Source organism: Schistocerca gregaria, chromosome 4, assembly GCF_023897955.1.
Source record: "Schistocerca gregaria isolate iqSchGreg1 chromosome 4, iqSchGreg1.2, whole genome shotgun sequence".
Lineage (NCBI taxonomy): Eukaryota > Metazoa > Arthropoda > Insecta > Orthoptera > Acrididae > Schistocerca > Schistocerca gregaria.
The window spans coordinates 94,719,816-94,742,125 of record NC_064923.1 but is presented as its reverse complement, the minus strand read 5'-3'; the positions used below and the strand labels follow the sequence as shown (position 1 = coordinate 94,742,125).

The 22,310-nt window shown below is 41.9% G+C and overlaps 1 protein-coding gene across 3 annotated transcripts in view; it reads left to right on the top strand.

Annotated features, from left to right (window-relative positions):
• Positions 1 to 22,310, top strand: part of LOC126365876 (kinesin-associated protein 3-like) — a 189,940-nt gene that overhangs the window by 148,672 nt on the left and 18,958 nt on the right. Inside the window, exon 17 of one of the 3 annotated variants that reach the window (XM_050008570.1) lies at positions 18,376 to 18,424. The exons of the other annotated variants lie outside the window; for them this stretch is intronic. Within the exon in view, the coding sequence (XP_049864527.1) occupies positions 18,376 to 18,379 (4 nt within the window). The 3' untranslated portion in view covers positions 18,380 to 18,424. The remainder of the gene's footprint in view (positions 1 to 18,375; positions 18,425 to 22,310) is intronic. 3 annotated transcript variants of the gene reach the window in all.

The following is a 22,310-nucleotide window of genomic DNA, read 5'->3' as shown; positions in this document are numbered from 1 at the left end:
TCAACAACTCCACTATATGGTGAGTAACAACTTTCCTTCTCACAATAATGCTTGAAATTGATTATAGTTGAGTGTTCTGAGAAGTGCCTCATACTGTTGTAGGAAATTTATTATATCTGGGCACTATCCTCCAAATCATGATAGTGTAAAGAAAACTGAAGAGTGAGCCTTGTTAGTGTAATAAGACACCATTTAACGTACATCAGTTCAATGCCCAGCTGATGGTGCAATAATTGTACATTCATTAGGTATTGCACATTTCTCAAAGAGAAAGGTATACTAATTTTTTTTTATTTGATTATCTTCTTAAATTAAGATGAAAAATCTCAAAGCTGCAATGAATATAATACTAAAATCTGACACATTCAAGTATTTTTTAATCAATGTGGTTTTCATTAACCACTTTTGCAGGTGATTCATAATTTTATATTTCTTCCACACATTTTCTAATTACCTCAAATCCTTGAAATTCTGGTTCATATATTGTTATTTGTGATTAACCACTCAATTAGGATTTTCCATGTTGCATTAATAAGGAAATCATAATAAATATGATGCTACTACATTGCTGCTGTGACCTCAGTTGTATCCACATGAAAAGTCTTCATGTCAGTTCCACACTTCTTATTAGTATCTGCTACATACTTCTTTTATTTGTTCAGAAAAAATGCTTCGCCTTAAACTGATACAGATATGAATTTAAGGATGGAAAATCTGGTATGGAATAACAGCTGTTATAAAGAAAGGATTGCTATTGATTGGTAGAACAGTATGATTTTCCTTCCTCATCAGTGTATTTTGCAGTAAGGTTGACAGCTTTATAATGAGGATTATAATTTGAATTGTTGCTATCACTTCTTTACATTACTACAAGGTCTTACTTCGTAAATCCTTCCTCAGAGAACTATGGTTGCATGTGATATCATTCAGCTCATCGGTCAATGGACGCTTATGATTTGTCTCATCTTCCTGGAGAATCTTATGTACGCTCCATGACTGTTGAGAAGACTTTACTTGGTACATAAACATGGGATACGATCTTGATATAAGTGTTCAGTCTGTCACTCACACACAGCAGTCAGCACTCATCTGCACTGCTGTTTTTTATATGATATGCCTGTCATAGGTACAGAGTGCGAATCTGAGCTGTGGCTCTTGAGTAAAGCATTGTAGGAATTTGCTGGTTTTTAAAAATGACATGTGTCTTAAAATGTATGTTTTATGGTAAGTGTATTAATAGCTTCAACACAAAAAACCAAGTTGATACTGTCAGGTACACAGGTGAGAGCCCACAGCACACACTGAACAGTAACTAACTGCTCATTGGTGGCTGCTGGCCAGCTGGCTGCCATGGCTACACTCCATACAAATACTTTCAGAAATGACTTCCTGGCACTTAAATCTATACTCGATGTTAACAAATTTCTCTTCTTCAGAAACGCTTTCCTTGCCATTGCCAGTCTACATTTTATATCCTCTCTACTTCGACCATCATCAGTTACCCTTTTGCTCCCCACATAGCAAAACTCCTTTATTACTTTAAGTGTCTCATTTCCTAATCTAATTCCCTCAGCATCATCCGATTTAATTCAACTACATTCCATTATCCTTGTTTTGCTTTCGTTGATGTTCATCTTATATCCTCCTTTCAAGACACTGTCCATTCAGTTCAACTGCTCTTCCAAGTCCTTTGCCGTCTCTGACAGAATTGCAATGTCATCGGCGAACCTCAAAGTTTTTACTTCTTCTCCATGAATTTTAATACCTACTCCGAATTTTTCTTTTGTTTTGTTTAGTGCTTTCTCAATATACAGATTGAATAACATCGGGGAGAGGCTACAACCCTGTCTTACTCCCTTCCCAACCACTGCTTCCCTTTCATGTCCATCGACTCTTATAACTGCCATCTGGTTTCTGTACAAATTGTAAATAGCCTTTCGGTCCCTGTATTTTACCCCTGCCACTTTTAGAATTTGAAAGAGAGTATTCCAGTCAACATTGTCAAAAGCTTTCTCTAAGTCTACAAATGCTAGAAATGTAGATTTGCCTTTCCTTAATCTTTCTTCTAAGAGACGTTGTAAGGTCAGTATTGCCTCATGTGTTTCAGTATTTCTACGGAATCCAAACTGATCTTCCTCGAGGTCAGCTTCTACCAGTTTTTCCATTCGTCTGTAAAGAATTAGTGTTAGTATTTTGCAGCTGTGGCTTATTAAACTGATAGTTCGGTAATTTTCACATCTGTCAACGCCTGCTTTCTTTGGGATTGGAATTATTATATTCTTCTTGAAGTCTGAGGGTATTTCGCCTGCTTCACACATCTTTCTCACCAGATGGTAGAGTTTTGTCAGGACTGGCTCTTCCAAGGCTGTCAGTAGTTCCAATGGAATGTTCTCTACTCCGGGGGCCTTGATTCGTCTCAAGTCTTTCAGTGCTCTGTCAAACTCGTCACGCAGTATCACATCTCCGATTTCATCTTCATCTACGTCCTCTTCCATTTCCATAATATTGTCCTCAAGTACATCGCTCTTGTATAGACCCTCTAAATACTCCTTCCACCTTTCTGCTTTCCCTTCTTTGCTTAGAACTGGGTTTCCATCTGAGCTCTTGATGTTCATACAAGTGGTTCTCTTATCTCGAAAGGTCTCTTTAATTTTCCTGTAGGCAGTATCTATCTTACCCCTAGTGAGATAAGCCTCTACATCCTTATATTTGTCCTCAAGCCATCCCTGCTTAGCCATTTTGCACTTCCTGTCGATCTCATTTTTGAGATGTTTGTATTCCTTTTTGCCTTCTTCATTTACTGCATTTTTATATTTTCTCCTTTCATCAATTAAATTCAATATTTCTTCTGTTACCCAAGGATTTCTACTAGCCCTCTTCTTTTTACCTACTTGATCCTCTGCTGCCTTCACTACTTCATCCCTCAAAGCTACCCATTCTTCTTCTACTGTATTTCTTTGCCCCATACGTTTCAATTGTTCCCTTATGCTCTCCCTGAAACTCTGTAAAACCTCTGGTTCTTTCAGTTTATCCAGGTCCCATCTCCTTAAATTCCCACCTTTTTGGAGTTTCCTCAGTTTTAATCTACAGGTCATAACCAATAGATTGTGGTCAGAGTCCACATCTGCCCCTGGAAATGTCTTACAACTTAAAACCTGGTTCCTAAATCTCTGTCTTACCATTATATAATCTATCTGATACCTTTTAGTATCTCCAGGGTTCTTCCATGTATACAACCTTCTTTCATGATTCTTAAACCAAGTGTTGGCTATGATTAAGTTGTGCTCTGTGCAAAATTCTACCAGGCAGCTTCCTCTTTCATTTCTTAGCCTCAGTCCATATTCACCTACTAAGTTTCCTTATCTCCCTTTTCCTACACTCGAATTCCAGTCACTCATGACTATTAAATTTTTGTCTCCCTTCACTACCTGAATAATTTATTTTATTTCATCATACATTTCTTCAATTTCTTCGTCATCTGCAGAGCTAGTTGGCATATAAACTTGTACTGCTGTAGTAGGTGTGGGTTTCATATCTATCTTGGCCACAATAATGCGTCCACTATGCTGTTTTTAGTAGCTTACCCGCATTCCTGTTTTCCTATTCATTATTAAACCTACTCCTGCATTACCCCTATTTGATCTTGTGTTTATGACCCTGTAGTCACCTGACCAGAAGTCTTGTTCCTCCTGCCACCAAACTTCACTAATTCCCACTATATCTAACTTTAACTTATCCATTTCCCTTTTCAAATTTTCTAACCTACCTGCCCGATTAAGGGATCTGACATTCCATGCTCCGATCCGTAGAATGCCAGTTTTCTTTCTCCTGATAACGACATCCTCTTGAGTAGTCCCCACCCGGAGATCCGAATGGGGGACTATTTTACCTCCGGAATATTTTACCCAAGAGGACGCCATCATCATTTAATCATACAGTAAAGCTGCATGCCCTCGGTAGAAATTACGGCCTTGCTTTCAGCCGTTCGCAGTACCAGCACAGCTATGCCGTTTTGGTTATTGTTACAAGACCAGATCAGTCAATCATCCAGACTGTTGCCCTTGCAACTACTGAAAAGGCTGCTGCCCCTCTTTAGGAACCACACGTTTGTCCGGCCTCTTAACAGATACCCCTCTGTTGTGCTTGTACCTATGGTACGGCTATCTGTATCGCTGAGGCACGCAAGCTTCCCCACCAACGGCAAGGTCCATGGTTCATGGGTGAGGGGGGGGGGGGGGGGGGGGGTCAAATGCAATATTCACTTTATATATTTTTTTCAAAGTAACTTTCTCTCTCTCTCTCTCTCTCTCTCTCTTTCTCTCTCTCTCTCTCTCTCTCCAAAAATAGTGCCTACATCCACATGCGTACTCTTCAAACCACTCTGGCAGAGATTTCGTAGCCTTATAGCACATTTTGGGTTTTTTCCTGTTCGAGTTGTTGTGTGGAACACCGGCATTATGACTGCTTAAATGCCTGTGCACACAGCATAATTAGTCAGATATTCCCCCCAGGGGCTCAGCATTCACTTGCTGAGTACGGGTTTGGCGACCCCGGGGTTCTGAGCTGGGGACTGGTCTGCGCCGCCAGTGTCCTATCACCGTAACCCCCGAACATGCTTCAGCGACCACCGTACGGCGCGGCGGTGAAATGTTGTGTGCTGCGGGGAATGGTAATCTTGGCTTGACCGCCTGGATTGCGAGGAAGGCCAACCTCTATAAAAACCCCTCAATCTTTCGGTGTGCTCCGCGCCTAGAAGATGCATGGCTGTTGGGGTGGAACAGTCGCAAGCGGGCAACCTCTGGGGCACCTGCCGCACCCCAGTTGTATGAGGCTTACTCAGGCACGCGGGGCTCTGTCTGAGCGGACTTTTAGTTCCCTAGCTGCTCGTGGGACCGCAATGGACCCTTTGACCTCTACATTTCCCCCTACCAGTGGCTTGGGTGGGCCGCTGGTAGGAAAACACACCCAATCGAAAAAGCGGCTACGCGCTGCGAGTCCTCCAGCGCCTGGTGTTGCTAGAGATTTAACAGAATGTAGTAACGGAGCACATGCTGATAATCAGAATGTATTTTTGATTATTAAAAGGAAGGAGGGTAGCTTTGAGAGGGTTTCTCCCTTTTACATCCACAAGGGTCTTGAGGGAATTGCAGGAACACTGAAATCTGTAAAGCGACTGCGCAATGGGACTCTGTTAGTTGAAACTTCTAGTTCCCGTCAAGTCGCTGCCCTTCGGAAAGCAAATTGTCTAGGAGAGTACGCTGTCGAGACCGAGCTCCACTCCACTTTGAATTATAGTAAGGGTGTTGTGACGTGTAGGGACTTGGTGGATATCCCCATAGACGTGCTAAAATCTGTGTGGGCTGACGAAGGAAATGTTGACGTGCAGCACATTATGAAACGAGTCAATGGGGACCTCGTCAAATCTGACTCTTTTATTCTCACATTCAGTTGCCCGAGACTCCCGGAGCATGTTAAAGCGGGGTTCTTACGTTTGCCCGTACGGCCATATTTCCCCAACCCGATGCGCTGTTTTAAATGTCAGCGCTTTGGGCATACTACGTTGGGGTGCAATGGAATAGCCACGTGTGGTAAATGTGGTCAGCCTGCCCATGACGGAGCCGATTGTTCATCGCCTGTGAAGTGCGTGAATTGCTCTGGGAGTCACCCTGTCTGGAGCCGGATCTGCCCCATCTATCTCGAAGAACGGAAGGTACAGGAGATTAAAACATCTAAGCGCATCCCCTATGGTGAGGCCAAGAAGCTCTTTAAGGCCATGCAACCTCCTGTGTTTTCAACATCTTTCGCTTCATCTCTCAAAAAACCGGTACAACTGGCCACTGTTGCTACACAAACGGAGGTTGCTAGTGTTAGCACTAAAACCTGCACTTGCCAGTGCACTTGTGCTGCTGTGGTTGTTTTGCAATCTGCGGCTCTCCCCGCTACATCGGACAAGGCCGTGGTTGCTGACATTGAGGTACTTCCAGCCTCCCCCCATATGGCGCCTTCTGCCCAGGCGAGTCAACCTCCAACTGTTGACAAGGCTCTGCATTCCAAGCCCCCCAAGACAAAGCCTCAGAAGATGAAGGTTCTGCCACCTGAGGAGACTAGTCAGCGTCGGTCCGATGACGAGGCCATCGTACTGTCTGACATCTCCCATAGGTCGTCATCGGAGCTTATGGACATTGATGTCGACCGGGGGCGATCTTCTCGCCCCAGGAATAAATCTCCGGCCAGTACGGTCTCTCCTCCAAAGCACAGAGGCAGGGTGAAAGTTCAGCCACCCTGATCACTGGCTCCCATATTACAGTGGAACCTGAATGGGTTCAGGACGCATGTGGCCGAATTACAACTCCTTATACGAGAGTTCCCCTTGTGCTTATGTCTCCAAGAGACACATTTTCGGGCCACTGATTCTCCTTCTTTACGGGGCTATACCGTATATCGAAAAGATGATCTGACGGGGCAAAGGGCAAAGGGTGGTGTTGCGGTTTTTGTCCGTGACGTGCACCCCTCATCTGAGCTCCCTCTCGTCACCGACTTGCAAGCAGTTGCAGTTGACATTCTTATGGGTCGGAGGCTCACAGTCTGTTCTGTTTATTTACCACCTCTGGATGCGATAGACTCTGAGGCTCTCACGGACCTTATTAGCCAACTCCCTCGCCCATTTCTTCTTCTGGGGGACTTCAACGCTCATAATGTCTTATGGGGCTCTCCGACTACTTGCCCCAGGGGTCGCATTCTGGAAAGCGTCATGATGTCTGAAGAACTGTGCCTCCTCAACTCTGGTGCTCCCACTCATTTCTGTACTGCTTCCGGATCATCATCGGCTATTGACCTTTCCTTTTGCTCTCCAGCACTCGCGGATTCTGCTCTGTGGGAGGCTGCAGCTGACCTCCATTCTAGTGACCACTTCCCCCTCTGGATTCGTCTCCTGGATGAGGCTGTGGCATTACCAGTGCCGTCCCGGTGGCACCTTTGCAGAGCTGACTGGACACTTTTCAGCCAACTGGCTGTTTTGGAACACCGTGCCAGCGTCCACGAATGGGTAGACCATGTTGCAGCCGTGATCTCTCATGCTGCTGAATTGTCAATCCCACGGTCATCCGGTCATCCCAAGAGGCGTCCTGTCCCTTGGTGGACCACTGAGTGCCACTCAGCCATCCGCGCCCGCCGTGCAGCACTGCGCCGCTTCAAGTGCCGTCCCTCAGCTGACAATCTTGCGGCCTTTCGGGTGGCAAGGGCCAGAGCGCAGCGAGTGATTAAAGAGAGCAAACGACGGTCATGGCAATCGTTCTTGAATTCCATCTCTCGCTCCACTAATTCTACGAAAGTATGGGAAGCCATCAGGAGGATTTCCGGGAAACTCAGCCAGCTACCTGTCACGGCATTGCTGCATCAGGGATGTCTCCTCACGGCGCCGAGAGACATTGCCCAGACACTGGCCATGCATTTTGCGGAATCTACCGCCACTATTAACTGTGATCCAGATTTCTGCCGCTACCGCACTGCTGTCGAAAGGGGTCACTTGGACTTCCGGTCTCTAAATTCTGAACCCTATAACTGCCCCTTCACAATGTGGGAACTGGATTCTGCGCTGTCTGTGGCTCATGATACTGTGCCTGGTCATGATCAAATCCGGTACAGCATGCTGCGGCACCTGTTGCTGCCATCCAAGGAAGTTCTCCTGAACTGTTTCAATATGATATGGTTATCTGGCACGTACCCTGACTCGTGGAGGGAGGCAATTTTGATTCCCCTCCTCAAACCAGGGAAGGACCGAACGCATCCCAGTAGTTATCAGAGTATTGCCTTGACGAGCTGTGTTGGGAAGACGTTGGAACGCATGGTCAACCGCCGCCTCGTTTGGCTGCTCGAGACCAGGCAGCTCCTTATCCCCTCTCAGTGTGGCTTTCGGAGATGTCGTTCCACTATAGACAACTTGACCCTGCTTGAGGCCTCCATCCAGCAGGCCTTTCTACGTAACCAGCATTGTCTAGGGGTCTTCTTTGACATTAATAAGGCGTATGACACTACTTGGTGCCGCCTTATCCTCAATCAACTCCATGAGTGGGGCTTTCGTGGCCGTCTCCCCATCTTCATTCGGTCCTTTCTTTCTCACCGCCTCTTTCGGTATCGGGTTGGTAATGTGCTATCGGATTTGTACGTGCAGGAGAATGGTGTTCCTCAGGGCAGTGTTTTAAGTGTCACCCTCTTTGCCGTTGCTATTAACAGTATCACGTCCACTATCCGGAGTCCTGCCCAATGCTCCTTGTTTGTGGACGAATTTGCTGTTTTCTGTTCTTCCTCCAGTCTTGTCAGTGCTAGTCGGCAGTTACAGCTTACGATAAAGCGCTTAGAGGCATGGACTGCAAAGACGGGTTTTACCTTTTCTGCAGACAAATCTGTGTGTGTTCATTTTAATCGTTCTCGGCGTCTTTTTACCTCCCCTGAATTGCGTCTGAGGGACACCGTTCTTCCTTTTAGAGACACTGTGAGGTTCCTGGGCCTCACTTTTGATTCCAAGTTGTCGTGGTTGCCTCACCTTAAAGACCTCAAGGTGCGGGCCCTGAAGGCACTGAATATTTTGAAGTGTCTGAGCCTGGGGAGCAGATCGGGCGCGTCTGCTGCAGTTTTTTAGGGCTTTCGTCCGATCGCGTCTTGACTATGCTTGCACCGTGTATGGGTCAGCAAGGCCTTCGTATCTGAAGATCCTTGACGCAGTACACCATGAGGGTATCAGGCTGGCCACTGGTGCCTTCCGTACCAGTCCCATCCCCAGCCTGTGTGCTGAGGCAGGGGAACCGCCGCTCGCCATCCGGCGGAAACTCCTCATGGTGCGACGGGTGTGTCATTTCCTTGCCTGTCCTACCTCCCCTGCGTACCCTACCATTGCCCGACCGCCTATGGAACGTCTCTTTTCCAGTCGTCCCAGGGCAACGAGACCATTTGGGATTCGTGCCAAGCATTTGCTTGAGTCCCTTGGTGTGGAGCGTGTGGCCCCCCAACGACAAGGTTTTACTCGCCTGCCTCCCTGGTTGCTCCAGAGGCCCAGCATCCTTTTAGACTTGTCGGAGAACCGGAGGAACTGCACTCCGGCGTTTGTTTTTACCTCCTTATTTTACGATATTTTAAACCAGCATCCGGACCATGTACCTGTATTCACAGATGGCTCTAAACAGGGGGACACTGTTGGTTGTGCTGTTGTTTTCCCTGATCGAGTCGTCAAGTTACGGCTTCCTGCGGCGTTTACCATCCTCGATGCCGAATTGTTTGCAATCTTGCGGGCATTGGAGCAGATGAGATGTGATCCCAGTCTTAAGTTCCTCATCTTTTCTGACTCCCTGAGTGCCCTTCAGACCTTGCAACACTTGTACCCAGCGGATACGGTCGTCCAGAACATCCATGATGCCCTACTCCACCTGCAACGGCAGGGGAAGGAGGTTTCTTTCTGCTGGGTGCCGGGGCATGTGGGTATTAGGGGAAACGAACTGGCGGATGTGGCTGCCAAAGATGCATGTTCCCTCCCTCACGTTGTTGAATGTGCCGTCCCCCTCCATGCTGTAACCTCCCTTTTGCGTTTTCGTGTTATGCATCAATGGGAAGAGGAGTGGTTGGCAGTTTCTGACAATAAGCTGCGTCTGGTAAAGGCCACTACGCGACTATGGCGTACGTCCTACCAGTCATACAGGCGGGATGAGGTTCTCCTCACTCGCCTCCGCATTGGACACAGTCCCTTCACGCATGGTTTTTTACTCCGGCGGGAGGACCCCCCAATCTGCAGTGCTTGTGGCGTCCAGATTACTGTCCGCCACATTTTACTTGACTGTCTTTTATTCTCTGACCAGAGGGCGGTGGTTTCCTTGCCACCGGATTTGCCCTCTATTTTGCAAGACGACGCAGCGACTGTGGTTAAGGTCTTACGGTTTTGTGTCCTGTCCAATCTGTTGCCTCGGATTTTAGGGAGAGGGTTTTAATGTGCTGCTGGGTGACTGGCTCACCCAGGTTTTAGGTAAGAGGTCCGCCAGTCACGATTACCTCCTTGTTTCCCTTCGGTATCTGTTCTCTTTTCCTTGTGTTTCCTTTCCTTTTTTAGTGTGTTTCTTTTCCTCTTGTTTTGCCTCTGTATGTGAGCAATTGGAACTGCGTCAGGCCTGTGTCTTTTAGCCGTTCTCCTTGTTCGGCGTCCGTCTTCGTCCCTTCATCGTTTGTGTTCCTGTTTCTATGCGTTTGGGCGCTGATGACCACGCTGTTTAGCGCCCGTAAACCTCAAATACACACACACACAGTCAGATACTGCCTTCTCAGTCGCTACGGAAGTAATATGTAGGAGGCAGGAATGTATTTTTAGATTACTTACTTAATACTGGTTCTCAAAACTATAGAAGTAGGCTTTCACTGGATAGCTGGTGTTTATCTTTGAGTGCCTACCCGTTCAGGTTCTTCAATATAATAGGGACACTCTCGTGTTAGTAAAATAAACCTGTCTTATCCATGCTGCCCCCTTTGAATATGTTCAATATTCCCGTTTAGTCCCATTTGTCATGTGCCCCACACACTTGAGAAATGATCTGGGATGGATTGTATGGATGTTTTGTGAGTGGTTTACTTCATAGACTGATTCAATTTTCCCAGGATCCTACATATGAAACAAAGTTTGCCATCTGCTGTACCTACGACTGAGCCTGTTCCATTCTGTATCTCGACAAATTGTTATACCCAGATATTTTATCAGTTGACTGGTTCCAGGTGTGACTTATTGAGTAATGATTATAGGATACTACTTTTCTGCATTTTTAAAGTGCTCAGTTATACATTTCAAAACAAACATTCCAAGACTTACCAAGCGGGAAAGCGCCGGCAGACAGGCACAATGAACAAAACACACAAACACACACACAGAATTACTAGCTTTCGCAACCGATGGTTGCTTCTTCAGGAAGGAGAGGGAAAGACGAAAGGATGTGGGTTTTAAGGGAGAGGGTAAGGAGTCATTCCAATCCCGGGAGCGGAAAGACTGCTTGTGTCTGTGTATGTGCGGATGGATATGTGTGTGTGTGTGTGTGTGTGTGTGTGTGCGAGTGTACACCTGTCCTTTTTTTCCCCCTAAGGGAAGTCTTTCCGCTCCCGGGATTGGAATGACTCCTTACCCTCTCCCTTAAAACCCACATCCTTTCGTCTTTCCCTCGCCTTCCTGAAGAAGCAACCATAGGTTGCGAAAGCTAGTAATTCTGTGTGTGTGTTTTGTTCATTGTGCCTGTCTGCCGGCGCTTTCCCGCTTGGTAAGTCTTGGAATCTTTGTTTTTAATATATTTTTCCCATGTGGAAGTTTCTTTCTATTTTATTTACAATTATACATTTCTGTATAATTGAAGCTAGATGCTGATCTTTATGTGTCTTTGAAGTCTTACATACGAGGTGTGTCAAGAAAGTAAGTTCTGTTTCATTCAGCCACCTCTTCAGGATTAGTGTTGCAGTTCCACACGTTTGTGTTTACATTTGTTAATGATCATTCAAAATGTGTAAGGCAATCTCTGAGTGCACAGATTGTGAAGTGTGTTCTGAGATACAGTATTTTTGAATGCAATGTGTTGTGTTTTGAACTTTAAATGGAAACATGGTTCCAGTTTGATACTAAATAAAACACTTTTATTAGTTCGTAGAACTGTAGTAATGTGATTAAACTCAGTAAACGAAATAATGCAAAGAAGCACATATATGAAATTGTCCATTGCAATGATGCCAGAGATGAATGTTCTAGCAGAGACACAGATTCTAAATGAAAATTGCAACACCCCCACTAGAAGTGATGCCTCGTAGTATTTCAGCTGCGTAATCCAAATCCTTGAATTAGTTAATGATGTCTGCCTCTTGGCAGTGGCTTTGTCATCATGGCTTTAGACATTCCTCTCATTTAAATTTGCTCCACTGTAATTTCTCCTGAATCATTTTTTTCTGTGATGAAATGATGTCTGGTGTCAGAGTGTTTAGTGCAGCCTTTGTATCCACTTGTCTTTGACAGATCAGGTGCACCTTTGTCGTCACAAAATAATTTAATTGGGCCTTCTTTTGGGAAAGGGGATATTTCTCTTTGCAACCGTTGCAGCCAATGTGCTACCTGACGTGCAGAAGCTAATGTACTTTGCTTCTGTCGTCAAGGTAGCTGCTGTTGGTTGTTTTGAGTGTTCCATGAAATTGCTGCACCTTGTGAATAAACAAGAAACCAGTGATCAATTCTCTATCTGCATTGTCCTCAGCCCAGCCAGCACCAGTGTATCCTGTGATGTCATGATCCTCATTTGTAGAAAATTGTAGTTTGAGATCTTTAGTTCCTTTCAGGTATCTAAGGATACTTTTTACAGTTGGCCAGTGAAGTACTCCTGGGTTAGTATTAAACTGACTCACCACTCCAGTTGCCTGTGCTAAATCTGGTCTAGTACCTCACTGAGCATACATTAGGCTACCTATAACTTTTCTGTATGGGACATTCTTCATGGCAGTTTTTTCTCTCTCTGCCTTTGGGCCATTTCATGAAGTAATACTTGACTATTATCAAGCAAACTGGATGGCAATCTTCATGTTGTATTTTTGTAAAATCTGATTTATATAATAGGTCTGGTCCCACCATATAAGCTTACACTTGCGATCTCTTGTTACTTGTGTTCATAGACAACAGGGTACATCTCCAAGGTCTTTTAGTTTAAAGTGTTCCTTTAATTCCTCTTTAAATGCAATTTTTTGTTGCAGATTGTTGCAAAAACTCAGCATGTTATCTACATGAACTGCTAAAATGAATATATTGCTTCCTTCATTTTTGTAGTAAACACGAGTATCAGCTGTGGATCTACTGAAATTCAGACCTAGTAGAGCTTTGTCCAGTTTAATGTTCCAACAGCAACTTCCCTATTTAAGTCTGTAAACTGCTTTCTTAAGTCTTTTAATGCCTTCATCTTTAAATGACTTTGTCTTGTAGTCAGCTGTGCGAATCTTAACATAAATTTCTTCTTTTAAGTCCACTTGCAATAAAATAAAATAAAAAAGAAAACACACACACACACACACACACACACACACACACACACACACACACACACACACACACCTGTCACTAAATCACAATGAGCAATGTCCAAGTCATATTTGTCAGTTGAACTAAATAAATATGTGATATGTGAGTGAATTATACAAAATCACTGGATCACTGGCACACAAGTTTCTTCATAGTCCAGTCAGAGACTTGTGCACATCCCTTAACTGCCAGATGAACTTTCTTCTTTGATCTTGGTATTTGGGAAGATCTTAGAGTACTTGTTGAGGTGGTTCAAAGTCTTCATTTGTTTTAACTGAGTCAGATTCTTCTGAAATGCTATTATCTGCTGTGATGTCCTTGAATTGTCTTATGCCTCAACTGAACCTGATTCATCTGAAACACTGTTATTTGGCATAGTGTCCCCTTAATCATTTTGCACCTCAGTGCTGTGCTCAGAAAGTTGAACTGTTTAAATGTATCAATACAACAGTCAGTTTGTGATGTCATCAAACTGCTGCCTAAGATCGCGGAGTCGTGCCCACATGTGTTATGAAGTTTGTCGTGGGGAAGAGTTGGCACTGTTTGACACAAAGCCCCACAAATTGTCTAATTTCAGTGCTTCTTATTTTCTTTTAAAGTTTTTGTGCTTTTGAATTTCTGTGACATCTCTGCACATCCTAGTACAGTTACATCTTTGTAAAACTACAGTATTGGTAGAAATGAATCTGGTGGTCTTCTGGTCCCAGTGCTCAATCTGTATTGCCAATTTATCCATGCTGCCCAGATGATAGTTTCTCATTTGTTGCTTAACACTATGCCATCTGGCGACACTACAGTGGTGTCATGTGCGGAATGGCAGTAAACGGCCAGCGACACCGCGGTGGTGTCATGTGCATAGTATCACTCAGTGGCCGGTGACACCACAGTGGTGTCATGAGCAGTGGCCAGCAACAGCACAATAATATCTTTTGCATTCTGTTGGTGTTTTGTTTAGGTAACAATAAGTCACACACATTTACAAGTTTTTTGTCTTCATAAGTACTTGTGCCCTTTCATCGTGGCAGACAAAAGAGACGATACAATGAATACACGGATGTCTTGTCTGACATTCTGGATGACTTGGCTGATTGAGAAGAAGACATTGGATATCAAAAGAATGAAAGTGAACCAGAATCGCCAGAAGATAGTGAAATATGTCCAAGAAGAATTGAATAATAAATTTGATGGATCTCTGAGTCCAAACATGTTTCCCAAATATACACTGTGTGTCGAGGATGTCGTAGTATTATATATTGGGAACGATCTATTTGAATACATTAGCAATGAAACCAATGAGTACTACAGTCAAAATTGCAATAGAAGGAAACCGGATAAAAAAATTCCGAATTTGTTGACGTTACGGGACCTGAACTTAGAAAATGATTTCAGTTTGCTATCCTTATGGGAATTGCAAAAAAGGCAAAGATCGATGATTACTGGTCAATGAATCCGTTAATAGACACACCAATATTTTGCAAAACGATGTCCTGCAACCGATTCAGACAAATATGATCATTTTTACATTTTTCTGACAACAATAATAAGCCACAAAATGCTGACCAGCTTTACAAAAGGCAACTCGTAATTGATTACTTTTACAAAAAGTTTAAAGAAACATTTAGTATAATTCAAAACATCTCAACTGATGAAGGAATGATACCGTGATGTGGACGGTTAAATTTTAAAGTTTACAATCCATCAAAAATTATAAAATATGGCATACTCTTTCGGATGCTGTGTGATTCGAGTACGGGATACATATCCTCATTCAAGATATATTCCAGCACTTCTCAGCCCTTAGCAAAAACATTGATGGAACTATTGACACCTTCTTATGGAAAGTGGTATCACCTCTACATGGATAATTATTATAACAGTGCAGAACTTGCAAGACATTACTTGAAAATAAAATTCGAGTTTGTGGAACAATACGGCAAAATAGAGGATTTCCGGAAAAATTAAAGCGCACAAAAGTCAATGTGTTTAAAGTTGTCATCGACGAAAAGTACTCACACAGGTATGGAGAGCTTCAGAAACTGAAATGATAAGAATAATCTCTACAGTACATAATGCCACTTTGACTGGCACTCACAGAAAATGTAAAAAAAACCAATTACACAATAAAAAAACCTGAAAGTGTATTAGACTACAAAAAATACATGAACGGAGTGGATCAGGCAGTCCAGTATTTGAGTTATTACCCTATATGCGGAAAAACTATAAAATGGTAAAAATAAATTGCATGTACCTCTATCATTGCGCATTATTTAATGCATTCCGCACATGTCAATATTTCAATACAGAACACAAGAGTCTCTGATTTCACAATTTTTTATTCAAAGTGTCTGATTCGCAGATAAAAGACCATGTACCTACTACTGAGCAAAATGTGGAGGTTGCCACTACATCGTGTACATCTCATCATGTTCTGGTTGACAGACTTTCTGGTCACATAAACCAACACCAACTAATACTTGTTTCCAAAACGAATAAACGAAAACGAAAAATTGCCATGTATGTTCCAAAAACAAAAAAAGAACAACTACAAACTTAATGTGTAAGTCTTGTGGAAATGTGTTACATCTGGGAGACTGTTTTGCTGCATATCACATGAAAGAGAAACACTAAGTACCAAAGACAATGCAAATAAACAAACATATGAAATAAACAAATTTTGTATTTATGTACGTATGTATATCTTCAACATTTCATGAAAGTAGGGGAAGAGGGTTGACTACTTATGAGAACTAATGATGAGGTTAGTAAAACTTAACAATTTACAATCTCCTGATAATGTCAAGAACGGCTGGCGACAAGCCAAGTAATCTGAAATAATGCAGCCGGCGGCAAGCAAATACATTTGTGCGAGACGTGCAGATGGCAAAGAGTTAAGATGTGTGTTAATGCTTGTTTCCATGGTTCCTTTGTACACTTGACCAAATGTGCGAGGAATTTGATATATCCTTGCTATGGCAACCAGCGAGATGGGTACTTTGCAGTGTTCCAAAATTCATGCTTGTTTCTTGCTGGTTTAAACACTATATAAATACAACGCCTTCTTGGTACTTTGCTGACTGATCTGCAACAGCTTTTATAAGTGGGGGGAAAACTAACCCTTTGGTTGGCTCTTTTCATTAGAAGCTCCAGATGTCTTAGGATGTAGTACAATACTCTTTGTCAGAGCAACTGTTTTTTCTGGAGGCAATTCTTAAATGATTGAGCTTGTTCTCAGGGTAATGTGGTCCACTGATTCTCTTAGCTCAGACCACCATTGTTTTGATTACTTCCCTTTTCTGCCCGAAATGGTGATTGGAATTTTTGTGAAAATACCTGTCTGTGTGAGTGGCCGTTCTGAAGACTTTATGCTCTAAAGCTCCATGAGGTTTTCTAAGTACCTGTACATCCAAAAATGAAATTTGACTGCCTTTCTCTTTTTCCATTGTGAACTTTATTTTTATTTGTACTTTACATTAGAATCAATATCTTAATTAATTACATCATTAATGCAATTAATTATGTGGGGTAACATAGGTAATTATAATGCATTGAATGAATTTAAAATAGAAACCATCACCCATTATATTCAAAACTACCAAAACAGCAGGAGAAAGCATCTACAATGAATGAACTCAAATCTACAGTACCACCCCAACAGTCTAAGATCAGTAGGTCGACCAGTGGAAAGATTGCAGAAGACCTTCTGGGTGAGACTTACAGGTCAAGAGGCCTAATACTTGGAATTAAGAAGAAGAAGAAGAAGAAGAAGAAGAAGAAGAAGAAGATGATGATGATAAAAATATCATTCAGGAAATTTATAAATTCTGAGAGTTCTTTCTCTCCCTGTAACAAAAATGTTTTTAGTGTACAGAAACCAACACAAGGGTTTTGTCTTCGTTGTCCGAAGGGCCACTTCAAACTTTTTGGTCAGAGAAATATGCCTTTGACCACGCCCTAATTCCCATAAAACAAAGATCATCAGTAATGCAAATACTGGCTGCAAAAGCTGTAGTGTAATAAATATGTAATGTACTGAATCAACTGTGAGAAAGCTAAGTGGCAAAGATGTTATCTGAGAGAGTCTATGATAATTATATTGTTGACTTGGAATATTACTCTCTCTGTGGTTTACTCGTAACTAAGAGTAACTAGAATTTTCTGTTCACGTCTTTTGATGTTATGTGGAGAATTGTACAAGAGACACAATAAACTGTTATTATTTCGTGATAACAAAGGTAAGCATCACGACCTTTATTAGTATTTTTGGAAGTATTGAAATAGCAAAATTGTTTCAGATTGAATGCGACTTGTAAGGGAAGAGTCGTGGACAACAGCACTCGAACCTGCAATCTCATGTATGAATAGTTGCTAAAAATATCCAGCCGTCTCTCCCCAGACTCTTCATATGCTCAACAAACAGTAATTCTTTTAACAGCACTATCAGAGACAATTTTATTACATTGTTACAACCTTTTACTGTGAGCATAATAAATCGACAACAGACAAACAAAAAATAGACAAACACATAAAAGAATCTACCACAAAGCTCTCGTTGTAAGACTACATAGCTAACTGTTACAGTGGTATAGCAGCTATTTTTTATATCTTTGATAATTTTTTAATACATTGTTTTTAGACAACGAAGCAGGATATCCATTTTGATGATCATATGATGAAACTTGACCTAGAATGTCTGTGAGTGAGGCAGATATTTGGATAATGGCACATTTGGTTTCTTATTAGGAGATAATATATTTCAAATAAAAGATACCACAAAGAAAGTCTTAAGAATTATTGAAGTGGTTAACTTTATAAAAATTAAGCCTGTCCTCTCTGTCCTGATTCTTTGATATTCAGCTGTTTATCTCGTGTCTGCAGGCTAACACAAATAATACCACGGTGCCATTCTGCACATGGTGGTGTAATACAACTGCGAAATGTTACTTCCAACAAGGACATTCCTATTAATGGAGAATATTGTATAAACTGTAATATGTTTGTGATGGCACATTGTCACTACAGAAGAGGTTCTGAGCAGTGGACAGTCACAGACAAAGGATAATAAATTGCTTATGTCTCAGATAAAATCATTCTTCTGTGCTAAAACACACGTGCCTGCCCACTGTTTGGCACATGTTGTAAATGATGAGCAGTGACCTCTCTTCATACACATATTCCATTCTACAGTTAATGTTAAATAGTGATTTGAGCTTTGTTTCAAATTTGTGCTTTAAATTTTTGCATAGTGTGTAAAAATACTTCTGGCCTGAGAGGTTGAGATTTTTTTCAATTATTGTGGTGTGATATTTCAGGTAATTCAAGTGATGGGAATTAGTCAGAAGACTATTTTAGTTTCCTAAGGTAAAAACTAATTAATTTGTATCTTTGTGTCTCTTATGTGCTTTTGTTTAATGTTCTTCACTTATTAAGAATGAGGTGGAGCATGTGTATGTGTCAGTGTAAATTACTACTTTTTTGTGAAATATGTGGTGCTGAAGCATTTATAACCTTTTTTTGTTAAATGTTTTATATCATGCATCAGAGTATTAGTTTGCTTATAATTATACACAGCTTAAGTTGTCTGCTTTTGAAAAATTTAATTTGGTATTGTGTATTATACACAAAAAAAGTTCTACATGACCTTGAAACAATAGTTCTAAAGCATTCAGTGTGGTGGTGAAGCAGTAATTTGAAAGTAATGCATCTATCAATTTATTGACAACCAAAATCCAACAGTCGTATGTACTGTATGTTGTGTACAACTTCATATGCAACGGTAATGAGAGGTCTATCACAGAGTGGTACAGCAACTGTTGTCATAGGAAAGCTGGGCAGCAGCACAAATGATTAGTGAACAAGTTAGCAAAGTGAGCAGAATATTGACTTAACTTGTATTTTTCCAAGTGTACAGAAACTCATTACAAATAATGCAACAAGAGAGTCCATCTCTCACTGTCAACAAGGAAAAGGCTCTGTGTACTAAAGCACAAAAGATGGAGTTGGAGCAGTGACAAGGCAGCATCTGCATAGTGTCATATAGCAAAGTGACTCCAGTGTGTGAATGGCTGTGGGGCTGCCACCGGCCATACTGTATTGTAGCAGCAGAGAGCACTTGTAGCCCTGAGATGCTGGAGCTGTGGCTTAACGGGCATGGGTACTCAGGATCTCCCATGTCCACTATCGGTGTCTAATGAAAACTTTCAATTCTGTTGTCAACTTTGATGCCTGTCAGGTTGCATCGATATGTGATCCCACACTGTGTTTAACAGAAACAAAAAATACTTTTCTTGAAGTAAGCCCATTGTGAAGAAAAGTAATTCAATGTAGAATAACACATCACTATGCATGAATGCAACCCAGCACACTACATGGCATGTTGCCCACACCTTTACATAATCACTGTAGGTCTGATTTATCCCATTCTTCAGTGGCAACATTGTGTTAACTCACATAGATGTCATGGTGAGTGAAGACATTCTCGCACAGCTCCTTTCAGTCTCCCCCAAGCATCTTCCAGATTGTTGATGATGCCTGCACAAAAGTCACAGAAATTGTCATCCATTAACTTGAATTCTTCCCTGAAATTCTGTTGAACTGGATCAATGATGGCTTGGATTATGTTATTCATGTATTGTGGAGTGTTTTGTTTGCTATAGACGAACAAAAATAGTGTCCAACACCACACTATGCCACCCCAAAGCATCATGATTCACTACCTTGCTTGCTCGATTGATGGGATCTCTCAGGTGTCCAGAATTACCGTGTGCCTTACACATGTTAATGATGGTCATCGGGTATCAGTCATCTGTGGTGTTCATCTGTGGAGTCCATAGTTCATTCCTGTTGATTTTGTGCCCATCTGTACCACTCTGCAAATTTTATCTGTTTAAGGTCCAGGCTGCTCCATGGATGACTAGAATACAGAGAGACATTGTAGAGCCTGTTTCATACCGTGTGTTTGGACATGTTCCTCTTGATGTGGCCCTCAGAAAGTCGCTCATTTATTATGGTGATATTCTGGCCCTGTAGGTTAGAAGATTTCTGCCTCCTGTCACAGCTGTTGGTCTATCTCTGTTGATCCTTTGTGGATATAGGACAGCGGCCGGACAAATTTTTAACAAGGATAATCATCAAACAGCCATATGTTTTAAGAGAGGTTCTATGTAGTCCACCATTTTCGATTAATGCCATCTTCAAGCTCCTATGCATTCCATGTATAGACCACCAGATATATTGATACTTGCATAACTGGACCCATCAGTATCTGGATTCTGTGAACTCATTTTTGGAGTGTTTACTTCATAGACTTGACAAGTATTGATATATCTGTTGGTCTATACATTGAGTGCAAAGGGACTGATCATGACAATAATGAGCTTCCAAGACTGGTGGTCTAAATAAAATAACTTGTCAAAAGATATGGCTGTTTGACAATTTTCCTTAGTAAAATTTGTTGTTCTATAATAACCAGTGTGGAGCAAGTCATGAATGCCACCTAGATTTTTAAAACAATTCCAGGTCTGTGCCCTTTTCTTCTTGACAGTCCTTAGTAACAAAAAGCAACAATCAGTGTACAATCAGATGCTAATATCCCTCTTTTGGTATCAGAACCCTTCCATACACTGTTTAAAAAAGCCCTACACTATTTTCTAAATGAAGATACATATTAATTGCTTCACCAACACTTAGTGAAATGGATATGCCTGAGTGCAGATGGGCATGTATGCATTGTGACGAATCCATTTCTCAAGGATAGGGAAGGTATTGGTCATGTCCTTTTCAAAAGAACTACCCCAGCATTCATCCTAAGAAGTTTAGGAAAGCTACATTAAACCTCAGTTTGAATGGCTGGACTCGAAGTTGAACCCCACTTTTCTGGAATGTGTCTCCCAAGTCCTAACCATAGTGTTACATTGTGGTCATTATTTGGTGTACAGGATGAGCTTGTGCTTGCATCAGACTAATTTAATATGTCAGTCCATTATGCAGAATACCACTGGCCACTTCTTCATCATGAGGCAAGTATTAGACCCTTAACTTCCTCTCCAGCTTCCTTTACTTTCAGTCTTTCATGCATTTGGTATGAATCAAAATGAGTTTCCTTCAGCAGCTTATTTCCTTACCAGACAACACAGGGTGTACTACACCAGTGTGCCTTTGATAAGGGGGGGGGGGGGGCAGATACCAAATGGTGACACTTTGTGTAGATAGCACTCAAATTATTTCCAAGTAGCAAACCAAACAGCCCAAGGAATCGCACAGTTCATCACAGATCTTATGCAAAGCAGTTTGTAGCATTTAAACAGAAAATTGATGTATTTTTATATTAATGTTTGGCAGGGTTACCAAAGAGCAAGTATTGACTGACGTCACGTGAGGACTTTGCCCATCTTCGCAACTTAATGGTTTGCGGCATGATATAAATCCAGTCCCAGGTGAGATTCTGACACCTCAGAGATCTCTTCAGCCCAATATTCTGATACATGAAGAAATGTTTCAGCAACTGCATTACTAAAGCAGGACCTACAGTACTTATAAAAATGAGTCCATCACTTAGCTCCCCTTGCCAGGATCACATTTCTCAATATTGAATTAAATCCCATCAGACACTTATGCTGTAAGATGATAACACTTATCGGGTGATGAAAATTACTACAGCCTTCCAAAATATATGCAGAACATTCTACCTAACACTGGAAAGGCAACAGAATTTTACATGGCATTCCAGGGCTGTAGTGTGTTTTTGCAAAATTCTTTTGTTTTTCAATCCATGCCATATTAAGGATGAAGTACCGTTCAAAATTTTATCATAGCCCACAATTTGATGATATGGACATGTATCCAACAATCTTAGTCACAGATACATTTGCAGCATAAAGTTAGGCAGCTTGGAAGGGTATTGTATTCATCTGCACTCATGTTCACCAAAAAGCAATTTTTTTAAATTATGTTCTGTAGTGAACAGTTAGTGACTGCCCTCCTTCGAATCAGTTATCACTGCTATTTATTCCTGTTGTAGGCATTTTCTGTACACTGAGTGGTTTGCATTGACAATGCTTGGTGCCGTCTCCCTCCCCCACCTCACACTCGTTTTGTATTTTCTCTTCCACTGTATGTTTTTAAAAAAGTTGCTGTTGTGCTTTACAACAGTGTGTTTTATCTGCAATGATACAGTCTGTTTCATAAGCTCAGCTTTTTGTGCTTGTAATAAGTCTGTACTGTTTTCCATGTTAACATTTACCATTGC